Source organism: Sceloporus occidentalis, unplaced genomic scaffold, assembly GCF_023333645.1.
Source record: "Sceloporus occidentalis isolate IW3139 unplaced genomic scaffold, rSceOcc1.0.p SCAF_15, whole genome shotgun sequence".
In the NCBI taxonomy this organism is placed as follows: Eukaryota; Metazoa; Chordata; class Lepidosauria; order Squamata; family Phrynosomatidae; genus Sceloporus; species Sceloporus occidentalis.
The window spans coordinates 4251235-4277908 of record NW_028316995.1 but is presented as its reverse complement, the minus strand read 5'-3'; the positions used below and the strand labels follow the sequence as shown (position 1 = coordinate 4277908).

General features: G+C 44.9%; 1 protein-coding gene across 1 annotated transcript; it reads right to left on the bottom strand.

Annotated features, from left to right (window-relative positions):
* Positions 1 to 767: 767 nt before the first annotated feature.
* Positions 768 to 5962, bottom strand: LOC149303164 (epithelial cell adhesion molecule-like). Its single transcript, XM_089481604.1, has 9 exons — positions 5887 to 5962; positions 3188 to 3307; positions 2860 to 3103; positions 2710 to 2769; positions 2531 to 2594; positions 2227 to 2328; positions 1706 to 1903; positions 891 to 932; positions 768 to 809 (listed from the first exon to the last, which is right to left on the bottom strand). The coding sequence occupies exons 1-9, from the start codon at positions 5960 to 5962 to the stop codon at positions 768 to 770; spliced, it is 948 nt and encodes a 315-aa protein (XP_089337730.1).
* Between the last annotated feature and the right edge of the window lie 20712 nt (positions 5963 to 26674).

Here is a 26674-nt window from a genome sequence, read left to right as displayed (position 1 = left end):
AAAAAAAGAGTAGATAATGAATATGAAGGAAACCTATCCAAAGAAATGAGAAGGTATAAAACAGATTAGTTTCTACACTATAGATGTCCAAAAACAGAGGAAAAAAAAAGGTTTAAACACCAAAGTCATCCTACACAACTGGTATTGAAAATAAACTTTGAAAGAGATGCTACCTGGGGAACAAGTCTGACTTGTGAATTTTTTAACCAGGTTTCCCTACTTCTACTAAATAAGAAGTTGAATACCTGTCTATGTACTATACTTTGAGCCTGTCAAATCTCACAGCCAGTAATTGCGTGGGGCTGCCAATGTATATTCCATAGAAGTTACAGCACACAAGCTACTGGTAGTTAAACCTTTATTTGTTTCAATGTTGACAATAAAAAAGAAAAAAAAAACAAACAAAAAAAAAAAACTTAATACAGAATATATACAGATCAATAAAAACATCTTTATTAGCCAACAATCTTTATATGCCAATTTGAACACCACTGACACACATGCCATAAAAACAGAATCCCCAAATTAATATAACATGACCTTGTGTTACAATGTGCTGGGCAGAAGGCGATGTGCCAGACATGGAATATCTTACCAGTTAAAAAAAAATATATCAAAGTGGAGTTCCAATAATATATACAACTTGGTGCAAATCCATTGCAACCTATTATCACAATATGGAGGTGGTGGTTAGAATTCAAAATTCCTCTCGTCACAGTGAACCCCCCCCCCGGCATGTTCGGATGATGCAGACCCTTAGCACTTTCCTAGGATGTCAGCTCCCTCTGCATTTCATTCATTTCTTTCATCTGCAGAGAGAAATAAGATTAGTATACCACTATCACAAGAGGGGGGGGGGGAAACATACATAACACAGCTCAGATGTTTACCTCAGCCTTTTCATATCGTCCCTTCTTTCTTCTTGTAAGAACCTGTGGAAGGATGAAAAAAGTGGATCACTATTCATTCTGAGATTTTGATCTGCACTTTTTCTATATGAATTCTAAGTATCAATTAGCATTAACAGTTTGGGAGGTGTAAGGCCACAGACGCCGTTGCCTGGTTCACCTAAATCCCACTTCTCAACTCAATAAAACCTAGGTTTAAACTGATCACTCTCCTTTAATTCCACATCTTCAACAGGAACCAAAAAAATATTGACAATCTGGGAAATACCATGTAGTACTTTTGTTCATGTCTGATCAGTAAATAGTTATACAGGGAAGTTACCAGAATATACCTTCCCTGCACATTATAGCCAAGTACGTACAAAGAACAGACACTGGGTAAGAAGGAGGCAGTGACAGGACCTCAGCCGGTTCACTAAGAGAGATATGTTATCCCCACCCGTAAAAGCAAGGGCCAGTAAGAAAACTGCGAGTGAGGCAAAAGGATTATAATATATATATATATATATATATATATATATATATATATATATATATATATATATATATACACATACATATATATATATATATACATACATATATATATATATAATCATGTATGCATGTGTAAGAGTGTAAGCATGAATGTATATGTGGGAGCGTATACATGTGTGCCAATGCATATATAGGGGGCCGAAGGGGATTTCCCTGTCCCCCTGCTCCCTAAAGAAGGTGCCAGCCTGCCCCTAGGACAAACACATACTTTGTTTACCCTGTCAAATTAAAAAATGGGGAAAAAATTGTTTTACACTCACCAGTACAACTATCCCAGCAATAATGGCCAATACAACCACCACAATCACAGCTATGACACCAGCAGTTAAACGTTTCATGGAAATTTCGTGTGGCTTCTCATCAATGTAAAGGATTAAAGGCTCCTGAAGAACAACATTTTTGCCATCAACAACAACTGCAAATTTCTCATCTGCATGAATGATGGGGTCTCCCTTTAACTGAGAAGAGAAAAAGAAAAAAAAATATTACACGTGAACGCATGTATGGCTGAATAGCGAGTATAAAGGTAGTTATGCAAGAAACAAAGATGTTTGACATGCAATGCTGTAGCAAACAGATAACACTCACTCATGGTTGAAAATAATTTAATCCGCTACTTACAAATTCCTTTACTAAAGGAATACATTTAAGCAGCTGGATCTTTGGAAGGCAAGAGATTGCTGCACTCACCATGTAAATGAAAATGAAGACTTCTAGCAAGTTGATGCACTGCAGAGTACAGTTACATCTTAAAAGATTATGCAACAAATGTGTTACTTACATCTTTCTCCATGTAGTAGCCAACATCTGCTATGTCCACTTCACCCGGCACCTTCTCAGAAGAATTTTGTTTCAAGTCCACAAAGACGAGGGGATCTTCAAACTGTATATAGGAAGAGAAGAAAAAATATTTTAATATCCATACATGCAAAGCTAGACAAGTTTTGGTGACAGCAACTGTTTTACTGTATTGTATTTAATACACATTTATATGAGGGAGAATTCTATCCGTTTCATTGATATGAAAATTCAATTATGTTCCACACATACATCTATACATTTCATTTGTATAAAATGTCGATTACCTCGATATTAGAGATGTATTTTGCAGGCAGTTTGTATCTACTTGTAATTAGGTTAATTAAAGCCCTGCCAAAGAACAAAAAAAAAAAAAAAAGTGTTAGAATGGGGAAGTAAATAAATCAGACGATTTTAATGGAAAAAAAAATTGCCATAAATGAAAAGGCCATGTAAGCATACTTACGCTTTCAAGTCGTTGTCTTTCACATCTGCGGTAATCCGTTTCATTTGTACAATCACCCAACTGTAAGAAAGATTCAGGGTTTATTGATCATTGCAGAAGTCCCAGTTACATATATTTATATATAAAAAAAAAAATAAAAAAAATACTCACTAAGTTCTGACCAGCTCTGTGCATTTAAAGTTCTCGTCCCCTTTGTCGGTTCTTCTTACACCGGCAGAGTTCACACACCAGCAAGTGCTGGTATAATTGCACTGCCTGGCCTTGAACACGCCATTGGCATCGCACTCTGGGTTGTACAAGCCATCATTGTCAATAAGTGCACCTTCTGGTCTTGGTCGCCGGCCTGCCTTTGTCCCAAGACTTTCTCTCTTCATTAGCAAGCATTTTGGAATCACTAAAAATGCACATTTGGTAAGTTAAAGCAATTTGTCATTCAGGAGACACTGAGCAAACATATAAAGTGGTGACGGCAGCTTACATTTGGTGCAGTCCACGTTAATGTTTTCGGCACCTATTGGAAGCGTGCATTTGCAGTCAGTAGCAGTTGTACCTCCAGATGCATCACATTTGCCTTGATTGTGTGACATACACTTGCAACCTAGGAGAAAAATACCAGTTAAAATACAAAAATAAACAAAACATCACACACAATCATGTAAGACTATGTGCATGTAGCAGTATGATACACATAGCCAACGCAAGAAGCCTCGTAGAATTCTCAGATGCTATACAACTGCTCTGTTGTGAACAGGTTAGCCGACTGACCGCCAGAGGTGTTCAAATCCATAAAAAAAAAAAAAAGTTTCCCCAAAAACATTGTATTATACGGAGGCACCTTAGGTGGAAAAGACAAGCAATAGAAACACTGATTTCATAGGCCGAAGATAAAAACTAACTTTTTAAATTTAGAGGGATACAAAGTTTGGAGTTTGTGTCCGGTTGCCTATGGGTTATTTCACAGGCTTTTTACAATCCTTGTAGTCTGCGTAAATGTTGGCGCTATATAAATAAAAAATAATCGTCTGCTGTACACCGAGCAGAGACGAGATCATACAAGCATATGCGTAAAGTACGTCAAATTATACCCATTATAAAAGACAAATAGCTACATGTTATGTTGGCCCGGCTCCTTTACCGTCTGCCCAATAAAGGACAAGCAATGATAACCTATTCCTCTATCAATTAATTAAGGTCTAGTGCCATCTGAAGATCAAATACAGCCCAGAGCTGCACAGGTTTGTATTTTAAACCTAATTCTTGTGGCACGGAGATAATTACACTGCAGTAAAATGTACAGATTCTGTGCAAAGTCACCTCAAAAGGTCTTTGTCATGACGAGGAAGGGGGGGAGAGCTGGAGGTTCCGTTAATACCCAAGCCTCATTTACCAACTACTCAGAAATATACAACGCACCAGACTGACGCAAAACACAGCACAACGTGCTTTTTACTTGTTTTTATTGGCCCATTGGTTTCTTTAACGTATAATAATGCCACACTTAGATTGATAAATCGATCTGCATTAGCAAGCCAACAAGTGAACAGTTGCTTTGGGTATATCCCAGCTAGTCCGTGGGAATATATACATTTATTTTTATATAATAAAAAAAGGGAAGTTTCTTTACTGGCAAGGTGGTAGATACATGGAACAGCATCCCAGCAGAAGTGGAGGAGGCTAATGCAGTAAGGGAACTTAAACGAATATTAAGGACAGTGATCCGCCCAAAACAAGACCAAGGACTGATTACTGCCAGTGTCTTCAGGCTGAATGATTCTTATCTGCCATGAAAACATTTTCAAGAAAAAGCTGTGCGGTACTTTGTGAGCCCTAGTGGGTTAGGGGAAAGGGTCCGTCGTCTGTCTGTCTGTCTGGGGTCAGCGGAACAGAAGGGTCATCTTGTGTAGCAAAGTCATTATCATGGGGTCCAAACTTGGTATTTTATGTTCGTTACACATTTAACCCTTTCCAATAGGTAGCCATAAGCAGCAGCTCTGGTTTGTATGTGGTACTGGGACTTAAAGTGACATAGGGGTAGCTTTGTTATCAATTCCTACTATCCTCAGCCAGAGGTAACTGTGAGTAGGGCCAGAAATGACTGCAAGGCCCCTGAAACATGCCCTGCGCTTTGAGCAATCACGGAGCACCACACACGGGTAGAGGCAAAAATGGCGGCCGTGCCCACTCACGGGAACCGCCCGACGCCATTTTGAATACGAGCCGCGCCTCACCTGCAACCTGAGGAACACCTGGGGAGAGAACAGCAACCAAACGCTCCCCCCCCCCCAACAAAAAAATCTTAATTTCGGTACGTGCAGACAATAGATATACCAATTCGCACGGCATTAACCCCCCCCACACACTCTTAATGGTACAGTCTGTCCCGCGGGGTCCCTTATTCATTCGAACCAAGTTTATAGAAGAGCCGCTCGCATCTCCCGGGCTTTAGATAAACGGGAGATTAGGCTCCCGGTATCAGCGTTACGCTGATTACTCACTGAATCACTCCTGACCTTGTGCAACTCCCGATAACCCGCACCTGTATGATAACGCCTGGCTTATCGATTGGCCCCCGTGTGGGATACGGAGTCAGCGAGAGCATTTCTACACTACAAGAGATGCAGCTCTCAACACCCTCAGCCAATGTATTCAGGCAGGTGGCCGGGTTACCTCGTCCCGTGACAGGTCCTTTCTCAGACTCCTATGGCCACTGGGTTTGGGCACGTTTCACGTAGATTCTAGCATGATCTGGGCTCAAAGATGGAGTAAAAAGGCACTGCGGGGGTTAGAACCCCCTTACCCCATTCAGTAAAAGACGACTACAGGGGCAACAAGCTTCATACGGCAAAGGGGGGGAAGCAGTCTTTCAGGGTCAATTAACCCATTATCTGTCTCCTTGTGTTGTAACCCCATTGGTAGCCTCCTTGCGAGGGCATGAAACTAATACAAACTATAATATAATAATATAACTATAATAAATAAATATAATCTATACGGAGGCTGAATGCGAGGCAGATTTTTAAACAAAAAAAAAAAAAAAAACTCGCAGATACAAGATTGTTTCCTGAAGTTCTCTGGAATCTTGGTTTAGATACAATATAACCGGGGCGACCGGAGTCAGGACCGGGTTACCGAGCAGCAGCCACAACAAATGCGCATCCCACCCCGAGAGGCACTCACCTGGAGCTTGGGCGTTTGTGGCGAGGAAGCAGCACATGAGGGCTACCCCCAGACTCAGTACATTGGCGAGCTTCATCGTGACCGTGGCTCTCCTCGGCGCCTTGCAGTCTTCTCTGTGTGTCCTCTTCAATCCTTTCAGGAGGGCTCACCTTAGCCGCTTCCTACCCCGCCTTCTCCCACAGGTCAGACTGGTCCGACGGGTTCCTCCCTCAATCACAAACAAGGACGAAACTCGCTAGCCCTTCTCCGATTACACCAACCCCCCCCCCTCCGAAACCAGACCCTCCAACACAACCCGCGGGGACTCCTAAGGGGGTCTGCGGCGCGATTAACAACTCAAATCCACGCGTTACGTAATCCAGAAGTGGAGCTCCAACTCCCACAGCCCCGATCCCCAGTTAGATTCACAATAAGAGCCAAGGTGCCTCACCCCAGATACTTATATAGTTTATTGGAGGGCTGACGTCATGGGTTACCAGGCGAAACTCAGGTTGAGTCATGAACAGCAGGCAGTCACCTTGCCGTCTCACCTGGACATCCCCCACGCATATCTGTCCTGGGTGATGTCACACCGACCCCCCCCCCCCCCGAGAGGGAAACTGGCAGGAGGCTGTCCCTATAACCAGTAGAAACCATTACTCACAATCAACACAACTGTTTCACCAACAGTGGGAATACGACAGCTACAAACACAAAGGGTTTCTGTGGAAAAAACACTATGTGCCCCTCCCCCACTATATACACTTTTTACATCACATACTTTCCCAAATAAGGAAGACTATTGTTTTTTATTTAAATCGTTTATTTTAAGTGGTTTTATTGAGTGTTAAAAGTTTTACTGATTAGGAGTCTTACTGGGTAATGGCAGAAGGATGTTCTGGGTTAAGTCCTCTGCCCAAATTCATTTTCATTTTATTTGGTGGAGTAGGGCGTTCTCCTTTCAGCCCTCCCCACTGACCTTTTAAATATGTATAATGATTGAAACACACCCATATATCTGATATGTGTTTTAATTAACATTATTTCCCGGGTCCACAAACGGATATTTAGCCCCTTCCTTCCCTTGATCACCTAGGCCAAAGAAGAGCCAGATCTCCTTGGCTCCCCTCCGAAGAACGAGACCATTGAGGTCTTCAGGGGCATGTGGGATCCATAAGGTCAACCCTACGCCTTTATGCAACGTTGTGATCATGGTTTTTTTCCTGAGCGTATATGTAAAATAGCTTTCTTTGTTTTTGTTATGGGAACTGCAATCTCTCTTGCATCACATTTTAAATTACAGCTGCATAAATTATTTGTGACCGTAGCTTTATAATAGGACTGCAGGACGGCAACCTGTCTTTGGCCCCCCAGGCCCTTGTCTGCTAATAGACTTGGAGAAGTACCGTATTTCAAGTTTTGGTTTCGGTGCAAATACAAAAGAATAAAAGCATTGTTTGTAGCCCCCATCGGCCCCATAAAATATATTGCATGGTCTAGTTTGATGGGTTGTACTGCTTTACATTGCATATCCCCTGCTATATGAATGTACAGTAATACATGCCATATCTTACTGTGTAATAATCACTATATAATACACTTTATGTATTGATTAATAGAGAGCAAACATAGCATTACAAATGTAAACTCATCATATTTCCCCGTAAATAGATACCATACAGAATATAAAAAAATGGAGATCTCATTCAATATTACAAGGACTGTTCGTTCTAAATATCACAATATTTACTTTAAATTTGTAACACATCAATATACTACCTTTAAAATGTTCTAAATAGAGAAAAATCATAGATAATTCAGGTATGGAAGAGGCACTCCATTTTAAAGAGGGCAGAAAACTTTGCAGTGATAAGGATTTGTATGTATATATATATTTTTTTATTGAGGACTAACCAATTTAGCAATGAATATAATGTAATCGATATTCAACTATCGCTATCGCTGTATAATCCAAGCAGTGTTTCAGTGAGAAAAGATTTTCCGTATTCAGTTTTCTCATGCAGGGTCCTCCTTAAGTCCAAATTGATATTCAGTGTACTAATTGTTATGTCCTATATGCCCACCATACAGGGCCGCAGAATATGATGGTGCTGTAGAAATAAAAAAATAATAATGTTTATACTAATAAAATACAAGACACTCTCCAGTTCTTCATAGCATTAACCCCTTGTTCATTCTCCTTTTCAATTCATATCTGTGTTTGTTTGTTTGTTGTTTTTTTTAACTCCCTTTTGCCACGGTCTGCAGGGCTAGAGTCACAGCTCTTGGTGCCTAGTGGTAAAACAAGGCTACTTGTGCACCCAATAAGGAAACTAACAACATAAAGTGCAAGGTACCATGTGAAGGGCATAGGAAGAAGCTTTGAAACTGGTAACACCATGTCCTGAAAGGGGTTGAGGATGTTCAGAAATTAGATGGTTTGTTGTGAGTCGATATGCCTATACTTAACCCACTCGCTTCACCTAATAAGTGTCCCATAGGCACCTGCCTAACCTGTGGGGCGAGTCCTGAAATATTCGCAAACCAGGCAGCTGGTTAGGGGTTCGACCAGAAGGACCTTCTGATCTCAGTAACCAAGAGAGTGCAGGAGGGGGATCCTAAAACAGCGTCAATGCTATCAAAGCTTTTTTCAATGTAAACCAACTGAAACTTTCATTTATCTATCCTATGTTTAATAACATTACCCACGCAGAATACCGTATTTGCTCGATTATAAGACGACCCTGATTATAAGACGACCCCCCAAATCTGAATATTAATTTATGAAAAAAAGAAAAAGCCTGAATATAAGACGACCCTATAGGAAAAAAAGTTTTACCAGTAAATATTAATTCATGTAAACTATGTGAACAATTTTTTTTTAATAAAACCTATGATTGAGAAAAATATTTTGTTTTTATTTCCTTTTTTTTTTTTTTCAACCTGCCCCCCCCAGTTATGCACATCTGCCCCCTGGCTTGCCACTCTGCCCCAGAAATGCCTTATACACCCTATATGTCACTGTGCCCCATGATATGCCTTGTAACCCTCTAAATGCCACTGTGCCCCATGATATGCCTTTTGACCCCCTATGTGCACCTCTGCCTCTTGAAATGCCTTATACCCCTATATGCCACTCTGCCCCATAATATGCCTTTTATCCCCCTAAATGCCAGAGTGGCATATAGGGGTATAAGGCAATTCTGGAGGCAGAGTGGCATTAAGGGGGTTAAAAGGCATTTCACAGAGCACTCTGCCTCCAGAAATGCCTTATGCCCCCCATTTAACACTCCCTCCCCCTCCCTCCTCCAAACTTACCGGAGCTTCTGAGTCCCCGGTGCGTAGTCCGGGCAGCGTGTAGAGCGCTACGCGATTCGCGTACACAACTTCCGCTGCAGCCGGGAGGAGGTGTGGTTAGCGGCGGGGGTTGTCTGCGTCCATCGCGCAGACCTTCCCCGGCTGTCAGAGATCACGTAGAGATCTACACGCTGCCCGGACCAAGCACCGGGGACTTAGAGGTACAGGTAAGTGGGGGGGGGCAGGAGGATCCAGGTCCCCTGCATCGCTGCGGGGGATCTGGATCTTAGTCTCATAGTCAGACCTAGTTGAGGTCTGATTATAAGACGACCCCGATTATAAGACAAGGGGGATTTTTCAGAGCATTTGCTCTGGAAAAAACCTTGTCTTATAATCGAGCAAATACAGTAAAACACTAAATTTTGCATTTATTATATTTATTTTCACTAGGCATGCTGTACCATGGACCCAAAAAATATACCTTAGCCAGGGCGCAACATCCTTACCCAGATAATGAAATCTCATGAGAATCACTATAGTGTGTTACCATTTGCCACGTTATCCTTACCCTATTCATGCGCCCTAATATTTTTTTTATATGGATAGCATACCAGAAATGTAAGAACCGGGGTCCACACTATGCAGATCACACTGGGTGGTTTGGAATCTCTCTTTTCATTAGTCTGTCAGTTCTGGGTTTGTCATTCCATTTGAATGTACAGTATGTACGAAGCACTGGGCAATTTGTTGGTGATATATAAATTAAAGATAATTATACTACTAAAAGGTCCTACAGCGTAAGAGATATAAGAGCAGAAACCAATGGGTCCACACTTAGATCCTTTCAAACACATGCAAGGTCTGTGTCTCCGGAGGGTAAATTCATGCTATACTTTGGCCAGATGGCCACCTCCTGGTAGCCAGTTTAATCTCCACTCAAGCTCAAGAGTGTTATTTCACCCACTTGCCCCATTTCTGCCCTATTGTCAATTTAGACTGAAATCTTTGTAGATGCAGCTGATGAGACAATCAAAGGTAAAGTAGTTTTGTTCTAACTGTTGAATCACAATACTTTTCTAAATCAAACAGATTAAGCACATGTATTTACCTACTGCCATGTTATAGCCTTGTAATCCATTGACATGAAAAGCTTTTTATATGAACTTGTCTGAGGCTTATACTGAAGCTTGAAGATTATTCATAAAAATGGTTATTATTTCATGTAATTTATAGGAAGTTCTAAAGGAAAGGATTGTTATGTAAGAAATGCTTATTGCTATCTCAAGTTCCCTGGTGGAAAGTTCAAAACCGTTAATTCATTGCATGTATTAGCTTCAGCTAATAAATGAGGCATGTCACCGGCCACTTTATATGGTCAAACACTCCAAAGGATGACTTTAAAGTGATGGAAGAAGGAGCCAGGACTTCTATGGGAAGTAAAAGAGACACCTGCCCCAGACATACAAGTTGAGGATGTACATTTGAGCCCAGAGCCGGCCTTAGGTGTTCCGGCGCCCTGTGCGAACTACTCCTACATGGAGGATGTTAAATAAAGTTAAAACAAAACCAACAAAAAAAACCAACAATATTTTCATTTAGGTGCAGAGGTGGCGGCAGCGGACCCCGCGGCGGCGGCAGCGGAGGAGGACCCCGCAGCGGCGGCGCCCCCTAGAGTGTGGCGCCCTGTGCGGTCGCACAGGTCGCACACCCCAAAGGCCGGCCCTGTTTGAGCCACCCGGTGGCAATGCCATTGTGGCCCCTTGAGCTGGCAGGACTGGAAATGACATCAGCGCAGGGCATGACCTCTGGTCCTATCCACAACATTTCAAAGAATATTCCTTTACAGTTTACTGGAACCATAAAGTAAAAGTCTATGACGCATGCACACCTGGCCTCATTTCAAGACCATCCCATCCCGTTCTTCTACCTCTGCATTTTGTACCTTTCAGTTACATAAACTCATTAAGCATTCACACACTCACACCTCCTCCCTTTTACCATTCACATATGTGCACACACCTTAAAACTACTGAACACGCAGATTAACCTTCCCAGACTCAGCTCACATAAGGACACGGAAGCAGTTGCCAGCTGGGTTGCTCTTTTTTGGTGTTGGGACATCCTTTTCAATGCCATGTACTCTTTCTGTACATGGGGATGATGGTCAGCAAAGACAAAGTCTGAGATTGTGATCTTACACGGGGTGTAATGTTGAATTAAAGTGGTAGGGGACACTGGCATACATACATACATGGCGAAATGTGGTGATATGCCATTCTCTGCTTCTTCACCCACTCCAGTTCACATACGCCGAATTATATGTTCACTAAGATTTTCCTTTCTCTAACATACCACACACACCTCTCTAACATCTAAATACATTCATTCTTCATTGGTGTTTTTAAACCACAAACGTCTTGCTAATAATTACATTCGCAGCGGTTGTGTATTCAAGAACACTCCTATGATTGCTCGTTTTATTGCTATACACTGGTTTAAAAAAACGTCACAGTCAGCAAACTTCAGGATGTTGAAACCAAAGTGATCGGCCAACCTTACTTTTTATTTAAGAACTTCTGGTGATTGGGGTGTGGTGCTAGCAAGCCGTGCTCTCTCGTTCTTTGAAGTTTGTTTTGAACATTTCTTTTCAGCATTCCAGGTGACTTTAGCTAGGCATTGATGGTATGCGATGAGCACAGCTTTGTTTCAACCTGCCCACATATCTTCTGTTTAATGAGATGGATTTTAATAAAGATCTCCTGCCCAAACAATGCTGAGAGTATCAATGCGGAGCGTCAAACAGGATGTGAGCACTGGCATGCAGAACTGCAAATAATTTTGAATGAAAGAAAATTTTAATGGTGCTGCTTGTGACCCTCCTATGCATTGTGACTACACTACCCCTTTTATTAGGTCATACAAAAATATTAATTCTGAAAAAAATATCTTCAAGAGCGCTGGATTTTACATTTTTCTTGGAAAATTTATTTACATTTATTTATATAGCGCCACAAGAGTCCGTACAATCAGTAGAATAATTAAAAGTCACACACAATAACAAACTGGTACAAAAGAAGAAGAGGGCCCTGCTCTGGTGGGTGTACAATCTAGTCGATGGATGGATTGGATGGGTGTGACAGAATGACCTGTGATACAGGGCCCCAAGGTAGTCAGAGATGGCTTCAGCCTGGCTGGACAAACAAAGATAGCACAGGCAGGAACTCCATTATGTAAAATAATCCCATTAAACAGGATTGCTGCCAGGGCCGGCCGACCAACATTCAAAGCAGCCGTAAAGTTCAGAACAGCCGCTGAGCGTCCGGCGAGCGAGATTGAAAGCGTCCGTTGTGCGGCAGTCAGGCCGCCAGCGCCAAATGAAATTAAAGCGGCCCGCGTGCACCCACTGTGCCGCCCAATGGCTGTGCCTCAGCTCTTCGTCCCACGTCTTAAAAGGGGTGGGGCGAAGAGCTGAGGTACGGCCATTGGGCAGCGCGGTGTGTGAACGCCCTTCGCTTTAATTTCATTAGGTGGAGGCGGCCTGACTGCCGCAAGACGGCCGCTTTCAATCTCGCTCGCATCCGCTCAGAGGCTGTCAAGAGTCCTTCGTGACAGGGAGAGGATCTTCATGTGGGAGGAGAGCGGGAAAAAAAATAGGGGGTTAAAGGAAAGCAGACCCATATTCAATGGGGGGATTGCCTTGGGACATCATGAAAAATTTAATACAAAAAGGGGGGGTGGATGGGTTGTGGCATCAAAAAATCAATATAAACAGGGGGGGTGTGGCTGGAGGTAATACACATGGCAGTGGTTTATGGAGGGGTTGTCAGGGGAAAATGGAGATGAAATATGTTTGAGGCGTAGGGGAAAAGAAGAGTAAAACATATAGGGGGTTCATAGTAAGGATTAGAGCTATTGGGACAAGAGATTAGGCGGGTTACCTGCTGATTGCACGGGTCACTCCGGTGTAAGACTAGGTTTCCACTTGGGTTTTTGTCCTGCGTTTTTTTTCTTGATGAAAAACGCCAAGAAAACTGCCACTGCATTTTTCTGCGTTTTGGCGTTTTTTTCTGGAGTTTTTTCTGGCGTTTTAGCCTTTCTGTGGAAATTGCTTTTTTTGACCTTAGGCAGTTTTTCCAGCCTTTACAAGTTAGAAGTTTCACCCAGCTAAAAGGGATTAGGATAAATGGCAAGTATCTGCCCCCTGATGTCATTTACTTGGTAGAGTTCTACTTAAACCCCCCGGCGGACCCTTTTGTCACTTTTCTGTGGTTTGTAAGGCATGCTTTATTCCGAATGTCTGCTCCTCTAGGAAGATTGGCCCCAAATGATGGTGCAAATTGTTTGCTGTTGCTTTTGGCACGCAGGATCCAGTTGATGTGTCGCGTATGTTTGTTTGTTATGGCATGTTTGTTCCAAATGGTGTAGAATTCAATATGAACTTTGTTTTGTGTGAAACTGTTTGTTTCCAGCCTATTTCTCGTAGGACACACAGATACCGGGTCCATCCTCTGCATTGTAACTGTGGGAAAAAACGCCATGAAAAACCCCAAGGCAATAAACCCACATGGCTTTTTCATGGCGTTTTTTCTCTCCCATAGACTTCTATTGGAGAAAAACGCCAAGATTTCCTTGCAAAAAACGCCAGAGTGTCAACATGCTGCGATTTTGAAAAACTGCCACAGAGCCCAAAAAAGCAGAAAAACGCCAAAGAGGACTGAAAAAACGCCAAACAAAAAAACGCCAAGTGGATATGGCATTCTGCGATTTCCTATTGAAGAACAGCTAACATCTGGCTGCTGCGTTTTTTCACTAAAAAAACGCCAGGTGGCGCTATTGGCGTTTTTATGGGCGTTTTTAGCTAAAAAAAACCAAGTGGAAACCTAGCCTCACTGCAGCTAGGTTTCCATTAAGGGAGGCCTAAGAATTTATAGGGCTACCTCACAAGCGGCCAGATACGGTGATTGCATTTAGGATGCAGATGTTTCACACCTTGTCCTAACAATTGCAGTTAAGCTAGACAAAAAGGGAAACCAGCTTTAAAATCAGCAGAGTATGGAGATAGGCAGGATAGACATACCAGGCGAAAACAAGGGGTTACATAGTTACATAGGCTGAAAAAAGACATGCGTCCATCAAGTTCAGCCTTTCCTATATCTGTTAATTTGTTGCTGTTGATCCAAAAGAAGGCAAAAAAAAACCCCGGTTTCGCTCTTTCCAATTTTGCACTAACCAGGGAAAAAAATTCCTTCTTGACCCCAAAATGGCAGTCAGATTTCTCCTTGGATCAATAAGCCGTTTCCCCATAATTAAAGATTATATCCCCGAATATTATGTTTCTCCAGGTATCCATCCAGTTGCTGTTTAAACGTCTGTACAGACTCCGATAAAACTACCTCTGCAGGCAGAGAATTCCACATCCTTATTGTCCTTACTGAAAAAAACCCTTTCCTCTGCTTTAGTCTAAATCTCCTTTCTTCCAATCTGAACGCATGACCACGTGTCCTATGCATAGTCCTGTTTATGAATAGATTTCCACACAATGGTTTGTATTGGCCCCCGAATATATTTATATAATGCTATCATATCCCCTCTGAGGCGCCGTTTTTCTAAACTAAACAGATTTAAATTAGTTAACCTTTCTTCATAACTATAGTGCTCCATTCCTTTTATTAATTTTGTAGCCTGCCTCTGCACCCTTTCTAGTGCTATGATATCCTTCTTTAGAATAGGTGCCCAAAATTGCACAGCATATTCAAGGTGCGGCCTTACCATTGATTTATACAGAGGCAAAATTATATCTTTATCCCGCGACTTGATGCCCCTTTTTATGCACGACAATACCTTACTGGCCTTAGCAACCGCAGAGTTACCGCAGTTGCCGCAGGGTTACAGCAGGAGATGTGGGGTTCAGGGGTGGATCAGATGCACTGAGATAATTATACCTGTAAGAGAGGGAGATAGTTGAGATTAATACAGATTGCAGGTGCAGTAGCTCATTTGTATGTAATCCCACATATACCCAAACAGAGACTGCATTGCTATATTCCTATTGGAAACACTGCTTATTTGGCTATTCAAATGATCACTCTTTTGTCTTCAATTGCTTCCCAATCCTATTTTGAATAATATGAATAATTATGACGTAATTGAAATTGAAATTTAACAAAATCAAATAAATATTTGGGTGTTAATAACTACTAGGAACAACGTTTCAAAAGTTGCATAAAGTTAGAAAAATATAAAATTCAGCAGAATAGGTAGAATAGAACCTTTTCGAAAGTGGAAGTGGGCTATATTCCGAAAATCCAACCCATATTGCCTCATATCACCTTATCCATATGATATCATGATTAGACTTGCGCATTCGTTTTTGTACGAATGCATTTTTGTGCCAAATTTTACCGTTTCGTTCATTCGTCTGAATAACTAACAAATGAATGCAACGTTGGCCGAAAAAAACGAAAAACAAATGTCTGCAATACGAAAATCATTGTTTATTTCTTCGTTACCGTGGCCACCATTTGAACTACACTAAGAGGAGTATCTTTTATTTCATTTTCTTCTACGCATTTACTTCTTGTTTTCATGGCAACCCAGACAGACGAATAGGATTTCTAAAAACAAAAATGTTGGACAAATTTCATCTTAACAGAATACAGAGACGGATAAAATTCGTTGAATATGAAGAAAACGTTTTCCCCGAAAACGAACACAAACTTTCCGCCGGCACCCAGGTCTTGTGGTGATTTCTGAGCACTGACTTGACTGCACTTTCCCACTTTTGCATGCGCTGGGGATCAAGGGCCTTTTAGGGAGATCAGAGCATCTCCTCTGACTACCCCCAACGTACCATAAAATACATGGAGGTCTGTGCTTTTGATACATAGACCTAAATCACAGCTCCCACTTGGCCACCTTGAGATTTATTAAAGCAGAGAACCGCATATGACAAATCCCGGCATATCCTTCAACTGCAACTCTTGCTAGATTTTCCCTGGTTCTCAACCATGTGTGATATACTCGGAGAGTTTGACTTCACTCAGAGCTTGTTGGAGCTCGTTCCATATGGTTGGAACCTGCAGAGCCTCCCTTTGTCTCAGTCTTTTTATCATACATAGGTGAGTTGGAATGCATATAATAGCCGCAAATGTAAATTTCACATTGTCAATTATTATTCCTTCCTCCCACAGAGTTAATCCACTTCCATGAAACTTCAGAATGTGGATGGTGATTTGGTACAAAAAATATAACCTCTAGCGAAACACTGAAAATGACTCGTTTATACGCATAGACCAGGCGTAGCTGTATGTATTGCAGCTCAGGAGAGGATTCAACAGGAACCTAGCCCTGTCTAAAAAGTAGAGGCTTTGGATGGATGCCAGCAGTATAGGTTTCAGGAATGCCTGCTGGCAGGGGCTGAACCAGTAAACAGTGGCAGCGGGGAATGTGGTTGGGCTCAAAGCCGAAGTAGCCATTAGCAAACAGAAGTCATTACTATAGCGAATTCAATATGTAGCCATAATCAATACTGGAGTATCAGTAAAGTACAGAAAGTAGTTGGGAATCTCATAGCTAGACTGGCCAGAGTCAGGAATGGGAAAACAGCAGGGGGTAGGATGAGTAAAAAGGTCAGTCAGTCTGCTTGGTTGTAGGTGTGAGCACTAATACAACTGAGCTCCAACTGGCCAGCATAGGCTTTAAGAGGTCCCTACCTGGCGTGCATGCACAGAAGTCACCAGAAGCCACATTCAGAGACGTTGACCCAACTTTGGTGCCACAGTGATGTGTATTTCCTCCGCCTCACAACATTTACAGGAAGATAACTATTAGCTTTAGCTTAGTTTTTTAGTGGGTATGAGAGTTTTCTTGGTTTTAACCCCTTAATGACAAAGCCCGTACATGTACGGGCTCAAAATGCATTATTTTCAATGCGTTTAGGGACCGCCCATTGTCCTTAAGGGGATAGCTTATTTTATGACATTTTATGGATTATTTATTTGGTCTATACATTTGAATGCATGCATCATAATGTGTATTTGCATGTATTCAGTGGCAAACAAAAATGCATGGGACTTGCAGCTTTGTGAAGGACGAGTGGACCCTTTAAGTTGTCATTAATGATTTCCATATTTATTGCTAGGTGTTTGTTATCTCACTAGCTTTTTTTGTTTATTTGCTCCATACTATAACTGCACATAAAAGGTAACCAACATGAGTTATTCCACCACCTTTATTATCAAAATTAAAATCCCCGGGTTGCTGCAAGAATAATGATGACTGATAAGTATGGAAAACCAAGCAAGAATTCAGTGTTCAAAAAACCTATATAAATATTAGACTTGGGCACCAGGGGGCTCTTCGTGTTCGTCTTCGTGTTCGTCTTCGGGGAAAAAAAAATCTTCGTATTCCGCGAATATTCGCCCGTTCCTGTCTTCTCTTCGGGCGAATATTCGCGGACATTCTTCGTGCTCGTTTAATCTTCGTTTTCCTCCTGGTTGCCTAGCAGGGGTTAATACGGGGTTAATAACACATCACAGCAGCAGCAGCTGCCGTGAAGGTACGTGTGTGCAGCTCTATTGGTCGTTTCGGCAGGGGGCTGGTCTGGCATCAACGAGTGAATTGCAGAACTGCAGAATGCACTTCATTCGTTGATGGCAGGCGAGCCCCCTGCCGAAACGACCAATAGAGTTGCACACACATACCGAGGTGTACTGTCCATAGATGTTTAATAAAAGAATAGGGAATATTTTACATTTTTAAATTGATTTTGGACCACTTTACATGCCTAACATTTGCTACCTATTTACAATGGCATACTTTGCAACAACCCAACTTACTTATTGGACAGGACTGGAAAATAGCAGGACTGTCCACCAAAATCTTGGGTGTGTTGGCAGGTATGCTGATGGAAAAATGTTGGACAAGAACTAAAAAATAGCTTAGGGTTAATGTACGGTTATGTTTAAGATTAGTAGCAGTGCACTGGTTTGGTTAAAGATGGATTATGTCTAAATAATAATAATTTAATTTTAATGTTTTTTTTTAAAAAAAAATAGGGGTTTATTTAAATGTATTTTAAAGTTAGATTTATTATTTAGTACTTGATTATATTTATTAAATGTTTATAGTAGCGTTACCTACCGAGCTATAACTACCTATGTGTATTTGCATTTTGCATACCTAGTTTAGCTAAATTAGATGGGACAGGACTGGAAAAAAGCAGGACTGTCCCTGAAAAAGTTGGGTCTGTTGGCAGGTATGTGGATGGAAAAATGTTATAGGGTGAAGTGTGAGTTATAGTGTTAATGTAATGCTATTAGTGAGTGAAGGCCAGGGCAAATAACAAGGAAAAGGTCCTTGTGTTTTGTGCATTGTAAGTGTGTGTGTATGTGTGTTATGTGTGATGTCACTGTGTGTTATATGTGTTATATGTGTTATTGTGTGTGTTATGTTTGGTTGGTTGTGTATCAGAAGGAAAATAATGAAATGGAAAAGGAAATGGGAAAGGCAAATGAGTGGGCAATTGGCGACCCGCTCACCTGTTTCACCCCAGGGCAAAGCACCCAAACACTGTCAGTCTTAGACGTTTGGCAGCAGACTTCCAGAGCTCAGACACAAGGCCCTAGCGTAAGCTGGCCACTCCGGCGGAGGTAGCAGGCGTTGCCACACCGCAAACAGAGGCAGCCAGGGGGGAGAAACTGCCCTTACCATTAGGGACATTTTGGGCATGACTCTAGCCAGGAAGCGAACTGGCAGAGAAGAGATGCTGGCACCACCACCAGCAGCAGCATTGAAAAGGCGAATGAGTGGGCAATTGGCGACCCACTCACCTGTTTCACCCCAGGGCAAAGCACCCAAACACTGTCAGTCTTAGACGTTTGGCAGCAGACTTCCAGAGCTCAGACACAAGGCCCTAGCGTAAGCTGGCCACTCCGGCGGAGGTAGCAGGCGTTGCCACACCGCAGACAGAGGCAGCCAGGGGGGAGAAACTGCCCTTACAATTAGGGACATTTTGGGCATGACTCTAGCCAGGAAGCGAACTGGCAGAGAAGAGATGCTGGCACCACCACCACCACCACCACCACCAGCAGCATTGAAAAATTGGAAAGGCGAATGAGAGGGCAATTGGCGACCCGCTCACCTGTTTCACCCCAGGGCAAAGCACCCAAACACTGTCAGTCTTAGACGTTTGGCAGCAGACTTCCAGAGCTCAGACACAAGGCCCTAGCGTAAGCTGGCCACTCCGGCGGAGGTAGCAGGCGTTGCCACACCGCAGACAGAGGCAGCCAGGGGGGAGAAACTGCCCTTACAATTAGGGACATTTGAGGCATGACACTAGCCAGGAAGCGAACTGGCAGAGAAGAGATGCTGGCACCACCACCAGCAGCAGCATTGAAAAGGCGAATGAGTGGGCAATTGGCGACCCACTCACCTGTTTCACCCCAGGGCAAAGCACCCAAACACTGTCAGTCTTAGACGTTTGGCAGCAGACTTCCAGAGCTCAGACACAAGGCCCTAGCGTAAGCTGGCCACTCCGGCGGAGGTAGCAGGCGTTGCCACACCGCAAACAGAGGCAGCCAGGGGGGAGAAACTGCCCTTACCATTAGGGACATTTTGGGCATGACTCTAGCCAGGAAGCGAACTGGCAGAGAAGAGATGCTGGCACCACCACCAGCAGCAGCATTGAAAAGGCGAATGAGTGGGCAATTGGCGACCCACTCACCTGTTTCACCCCAGGGCAAAGCACCCAAACACTGTCAGTCTTAGACGTTTGGCAGCAGACTTCCAGAGCTCAGACACAAGGCCCTAGCGTAAGCTGGCCACTCCGGCGGAGGTAGCAGGCGTTGCCACACCGCAGACAGAGGCAGCCAGGGGGGAGAAACTGCCCTTACAATTAGGGACATTTTGGGCATGACTCTAGCCAGGAAGCGAACTGGCAGAGAAGAGATGCTGGCACCACCACCACCACCACCACCACCAGCAGCATTGAAAAATTGGAAAGGCGAATGAGAGGGCAATTGGCGACCCGCTCACCTGTTTCACCCCAGGGCAAAGCACCCAAACACTGTCAGTCTTAGACGTTTGGCAGCAGACTTCCAGAGCTCAGACACAAGGCCCTAGCGTAAGCTGGCCACTCCGGCGGAGGTAGCAGGCGTTGCCACACCGCAGACAGAGGCAGCCAGGGGGGAGAAACTGCCCTTACAATTAGGGACATTTGAGGCATGACACTAGCCAGGAAGCGAACTGGCAGAGAAGAGATGCTGGCACCACCACCAGCAGCAGCATTGAAAAGGCGAATGAGTGGGCAATTGGCGACCCACTCACCTGTTTCACCCCAGGGCAAAGCACCCAAACACTGTCAGTCTTAGACGTTTGGCAGCAGACTTCCAGAGCTCAGACACAAGGCCCTAGCGTAAGCTGGCCACTCCGGCGGAGGTAGCAGGCGTTGCCACACCGCAAACAGAGGCAGCCAGGGGGGAGAAACTGCCCTTACCATTAGGGACATTTTGGGCATGACTCTAGCCAGGAAGCGAACTGGCAGAGAAGAGATGCTGGCACCACCACCAGCAGCAGCATTGAAAAGGCGAATGAGTGGGCAATTGGCGACCCACTCACCTGTTTCACCCCAGGGCAAAGCACCCAAACACTGTCAGTCTTAGACGTTTGGCAGCAGACTTCCAGAGCTCAGACACAAGGCCCTAGCGTAAGCTGGCCACTCCGGCGGAGGTAGCAGGCGTTGCCACACCGCAGACAGAGGCAGCCAGGGGGGAGAAACTGCCCTTACAATTAGGGACATTTTGGGCATGACTCTAGCCAGGAAGCGAACTGGCAGAGAAGAGATGCTGGCACCACCACCACCACCACCACCACCAGCAGCATTGAAAAATTGGAAAGGCGAATGAGAGGGCAATTGGCGACCCGCTCACCTGTTTCACCCCAGGGCAAAGCACCCAAACACTGTCAGTCTTAGACGTTTGGCAGCAGACTTCCAGAGCTCAGACACAAGGCCCTAGCGTAAGCTGGCCACTCCGGCGGAGGTAGCAGGCGTTGCCACACCGCAGACAGAGGCAGCCAGGGGGGAGAAACTGCCCTTACAATTAGGGACATTTGAGGCATGACACTAGCCAGGAAGCGAACTGGCAGAGAAGAGATGCTGGCACCACCACCAGCAGCAGCATTGAAAAGGCGAATGAGTGGGCAATTGGCGACCCACTCACCTGTTTCACCCCAGGGCAAAGCACCCAAACACTGTCAGTCTTAGACGTTTGGCAGCAGACTTCCAGAGCTCAGACACAAGGCCCTAGTGTAAGCTGGCCACTCCGGCGGAGGTAGCAGGCGTTGCCACACCGCAAACAGACGCAGCCAGAGGGGAGAAACTGCCCTTACCACTAGGGACATTTTGGGCATGACTCTAGCCAGGAAGCGAACTGGCAGAGAAGAGATGCTGGCACCACCACCACCACCAGCAGCAGCATTGAAAAATGGGAAAGGCGAATGAGTGGGCAATTGGCGACCCACTCACCTGTTTCACCCCAGGGCAAAGCACCCAAACACTGTCAGTCTTAAACGTTTGGCAGCAGACTTCCAGAGCTCAGACACAAGGCCCTAGCGTAAGCTGGCCACTCCGGCGGAGGTAGCAGGCGTTGCCACACCGCAGACAGAGGCAGCCAGGGGGGAGAAACTGCCCTTACCATTAGGGACATTTGATTCATGACACTAGCCAGGAAGCGAACTGGCATCGAAGAGACACTGGCACCACCACCAGCAGCAGCAGCAGCAGAATTGGGAAAGGCGAATGAGTGGGCAATTGGCGACCCACTCACCTGTTTCACCCCAGAGCAAAGCATCCAAACACTGTCAGTCCTTGGCGTTTGGGAGCGGACTTCCAGAGCTCAGACACAAGGCCCTAGCGTAAGCTGGCTACATTGGCGGAGGTAGCAGGCGTTGCCACACCGCAGCAAGTGCAACCAGGGGGGAGAAACTGCCCTTACCATAAGGGACATTTGAGGCATGACACTAGCCAGGAAGCGAACTGGCAGAGAAGAGACACTGGCACCACCACCAGCAGCAGCAGCAGCAGCATTGGAAAAGGCGAATGAGTGGGCAATTGACGACCCGCTCACCTGTTTCACCCCAGGGCAAAGCATCCAAAAACTGTCAGTCCTTGGCGTTTGGGAGCGGACTTCCAGAACTCAGACACAAGGCCCTAGCGTAAGCTGGCTACACCGGCGGAGGTAGCAGGCGTTGCCACACCGCAACAAGTGCAACCAGGGGGGAGAAACTGCCCTTACCATCAGGGACATTCGAGGCATGACACTAGCCAGGAAGCGAACTGGCATTGAAGAGAGACACTGGCACCACCACCAGCAGCAGCAGAATTGGGAAAGGCGAATGAGTGGGCAATTGACGACCCGCTCACCTGTTTCACCCCAGGGCAAAGCATCCAAGCACTGTCAGTCCTTGGCGTTTGGGAGCAGACCTACAGAACTCAGACACAAGGCCCTAGCATAAGCTAGCTACACCGGCGGAGGTAGCAGGCGTTGCCACACCGCAGCAAGTGCAACCAGGGGGGAGAAACTACCCTTTCCATTAGGGACATCTGAGGCATGATTTCAGCCAGGAAGCGAACTGGCAAAAGATACTGGCACCACCACCAGCAGCAGCGTTGGAAACGGAAAAAGGTGAATGAGTGGGCAATTGACGACCCACTCACCTGTTTCACCCCAGGGCAAAGCATCCAAAGACTGTCAGTCCTAGGCGTTTGGGAGCGGACTTACAGAGCTCAGACACTAGGCCCTACCGTAAATTGGCTACACCAGCGGAGGTAGCAGGCATTGCCACACCGCAGCAAGTGCAACCAGGGGGAGAAACTACCTTAAACATTAGAGAGAAAAAATTTAACTTTCCAAGCTAAGAGCTGGGTAACCCAATTTGGGCAGATTGAATTTAAGAAAGGCAATCTGCTCCATCAGATGAGGTGCCATGCGTGAGCGCTGTGGACTCAGTATGTTTCCAGTCATAGAAAACACGCGCTCACTTTGAACAGTGGTTGGCGGACATGATAGAAGCTGCTGCGCAACCCATGAGAGTGCAGGCCACACACTCTTCTTTTCATCCCAGTAGCTAAGAGGATCAACATTAGGAGCAGAAGGAACTTCACAGAGGTAAAGTTTGACCATTTCAGCAGCACTACTCTCCTTTCTGCTGCTAGCTCTGTCAGATGGTCCAACTATACTGCCAAGTGCCTCTTCCCAAAACGCAGCTGCTCCACTCAGCTGTGTTGTGCTGCTTGTGGCACTGCTGCTGATGCTGCTGCTAGGGGTAGCAGACCACATCATCTCTTCCTCCTCCTGCACCTCACCCTCCTCGGACAGCATTCCCATTTTACGCTGCCAGTCACGCACCTTGTTGACCAATTGCTCCCGGTAGCTACTGAGAACATTGAATTTCAAAGCTAGCTTTCCCTTAATTCTTGGATCACAAAGGCACGCTAGCATCATTTCGGGACTCTCTTCCATTCGCTTGCGAAGGTGTACTTTTAGCAGATCCTTCAGCTTCCTGACTATGGCTGCTACGTCAGGATGTAGAGTGCCACCTTGAACAGCCTCACGGTTTCCAAGGAACACATCCATCTTGCTGCCTAGATGGGAGAACACTGGGATTACCTGGGCCAGACTGGCAGTGTTTGAGCTTAAATTTTCTGTGGCATCCCTGAATGGTTTAAGGACTGCCACTAGCTGGGCGATCACTGTCCAATCCTCCCTATTCAATGGAGAGGTAATCCCAATATTGTGCTCTGAGGCAAGATTATGGATTGCCCTCTGCTGCTCCAAAATCCTCTCTAGCATGTCTAACGTGGAGTTCCACCGTGTACTGACATCCTGACGTAGGCAGTGTACGGGAAGACCTGACCTCTCTTGCTCTTCCCTCAAAAGTTGGCTAGCCTTAACACTATGGTGAAAGTGCCCAGCGATCTTTCTGCAGCGGGACAGAACTACTGCTGCCACATTAGTTCCTTCTGACATTGCTGCCTTCACTACAAGATGGATGATGTGGGCTGCACAGCGCACACCAACAATATGACCATCTCGCAGCGCTTTCACCATATTGGCACCTCCGTCAGTTACCACAAAACCAACTTCAACATTGGTGCCCGCCTCTGCTCCCACCCAAAGGCTAAACATTTTCCTAATCGCATGCAGAATATTTTGGGAAGTGTGCTTTTCATCCATCACTTCTGCATGGAGAAGGAATGATCGGTAGCCTGCTGCAGCAACTTCCTTAGACACACCGGGCTGCCACCAGTGTGCTGTCAAAGAAAGAAAGGCATGCTGGGCGCTAGGTGCACTCCACAAATCTGTAGTGAAATGAACACACTGACCAGCAGCCTTGGAAAGCTCCTCTTTCACTGCTGCAACACAGGACCGATACAGCGAGGGGACAATGTTCCTGCTGAAAGTGGAACGTGACGGAACTGTGTATTGTGGAGCCACAGCCGCCATCAATTGTTTGAAAGGCTCCCCTTCAATCATGGAGAAGGATGCCCCTCCAACAGCAATGAACTGACCAATAAGTCGCGTTACTTTATTGGCCTGCTGTTTGGGCATCGTTCTCTTGGAGTGGAATGCCCCAAATTCTTCCAGGGTGGGCTGGGCATGCAGTGCTCCAACCTGCCTTGGTCTCTGGCTGCCAGCACTAGTTGCTGCTGCTGCTGCTGCTGCTATTGGCTCAGAAGAAGAAGCTGTTGGGGTTTTTCCACGGCCACCAGCTATGCTGCCTGCACTAAGTTTTACCTCTGCATCTTTCCCCAATAGCACAGCGTTGTGTTGAGTGCTGAGGTGATGCTTCATGCTAGCACTGGTAAAATGGCCAGACACTTTCCCTCTGCTTATTAGCTTCCCACAATGTTTGCACTTTCCATAGCGCCCTTCTTCAACATTTTCAAAGTGCTCCCAAATTGGGGCGCGCATAGCCTTGGAGTGTGCCTTGGGTGCTGCTCTTACTGCTCGGGGTGGATGAACAGAGGCAGAACTAGTGGTGGTGGGACTGGTGGTAACAGTACTGGCCATAGTGGGACTGCTAATTGCTTTAGATTTGCTAGGTTTTGCTGCTGCTGCTGGTGGTGGTGATGGTGATGATCGTAGCGGAGAAGGTGGAGGCTCAGGGGAAAATTGTGCACTAGTCATTTGGACACTGCTCCCTGAGGAATCTGATTCCTGACCACTCATCTCCTCTACTTCCTCTGGCTCATAGTCTAGCTCTTCATTAGCCAGATCGAATGGAATTCCTGCTAGGCTGGAGCTAAGACTGATATCGTCGTGAGACTCGTGACTAGTAGTTGTGCGAGCAGGAAGAATAGACTCTGCACTTGGCCTCTCAGTCTCAGGCTCCTCTGCTACCTCGCTAGGTGGAGTTCCACTATGTGTAGCCCTCTCTCTAACTGTCTTTACAAAAATTTTGTAAGGACTTGGTGGCTTGCTAGAGGTACTAGGAGGACATGGCGTGGCGGTACCAGTGGGAACAGTAGGCGCAGCACTAGTGGTGGTAGAGGCGGGGGTGGTGGTGGTGGTGGTTTTCCCTACAAAGGAATGAGATCGCTTTGGTTTGGGACCCCTCTGAGTCTTGCTGCTAATTTGGCTCTGCTTGGTACCTTGCATGCTGCTGGTGGATGGGGAAGATGCTGCTTGGGGCAAAAGGCACTTCTTTTTAGTCACTGGGCTGGTACTACTTGTGCTACCCTTTAACTTTGAACGTGCTTCTGGTGCTTTAGGCTTTCCGTAAAAAACCATAGAGCTTGTGGGCCTAGCCGCACTACTACTGCCTGCTTTTGGTGCCTTTCCTTTACTTGATGATCCTTCAAGCAATGCTTCCCCAAATGATAAGCGAGAGCTTGGCCTACTTGGCCGACTAGACTGACGCAAAGGCTGCATCTTAGAGCTGGTGGTGGTGCTGGTGGTGGTGCTGGTGGTGGTGCTGGTGGTGGTGGTGGTGGTGGTAGATGGAGCTTGTCCCTCCTTAGTCCCAAAAGGAGGATCCATTTCAAATTTTGTGTTGTGTGTGTAGTGTAGTGTAGTGTAGTGTAGTGTAGTGTTTAAAAAACTATAAAAAAAAAAATAAAAAAATAAAAATAAAAAAAAGGAAAAACGAATTAAAGACAAAAAAATTAGAGGAAGTTCTCTTCAGTGCTACTGCTTAAAAAGTAAAACTATGCACTACTGCACTGTGCTGTGTGCAATCTGCCAAAATCCTAAAGTTATTGAAATTATTAACTCAAGATTAACTATTTAATAACTAGCAGTATTTTATTTTTAATTTGAATTTACACGGGCCTAAGAGCTTAGCCTACCACTATGCTAGCCTAAAGCTATATTTCCTTACTATAAGTCTACCTCTAGGCAGACGCTCTCAAACCCACTAAGCTAAAGTGAGGTTAAATCAGATTCAGTATATGATTTATTAATTAATATTAAGTTATATAATATTAATAGATTAGAACTAATTTACTTATATA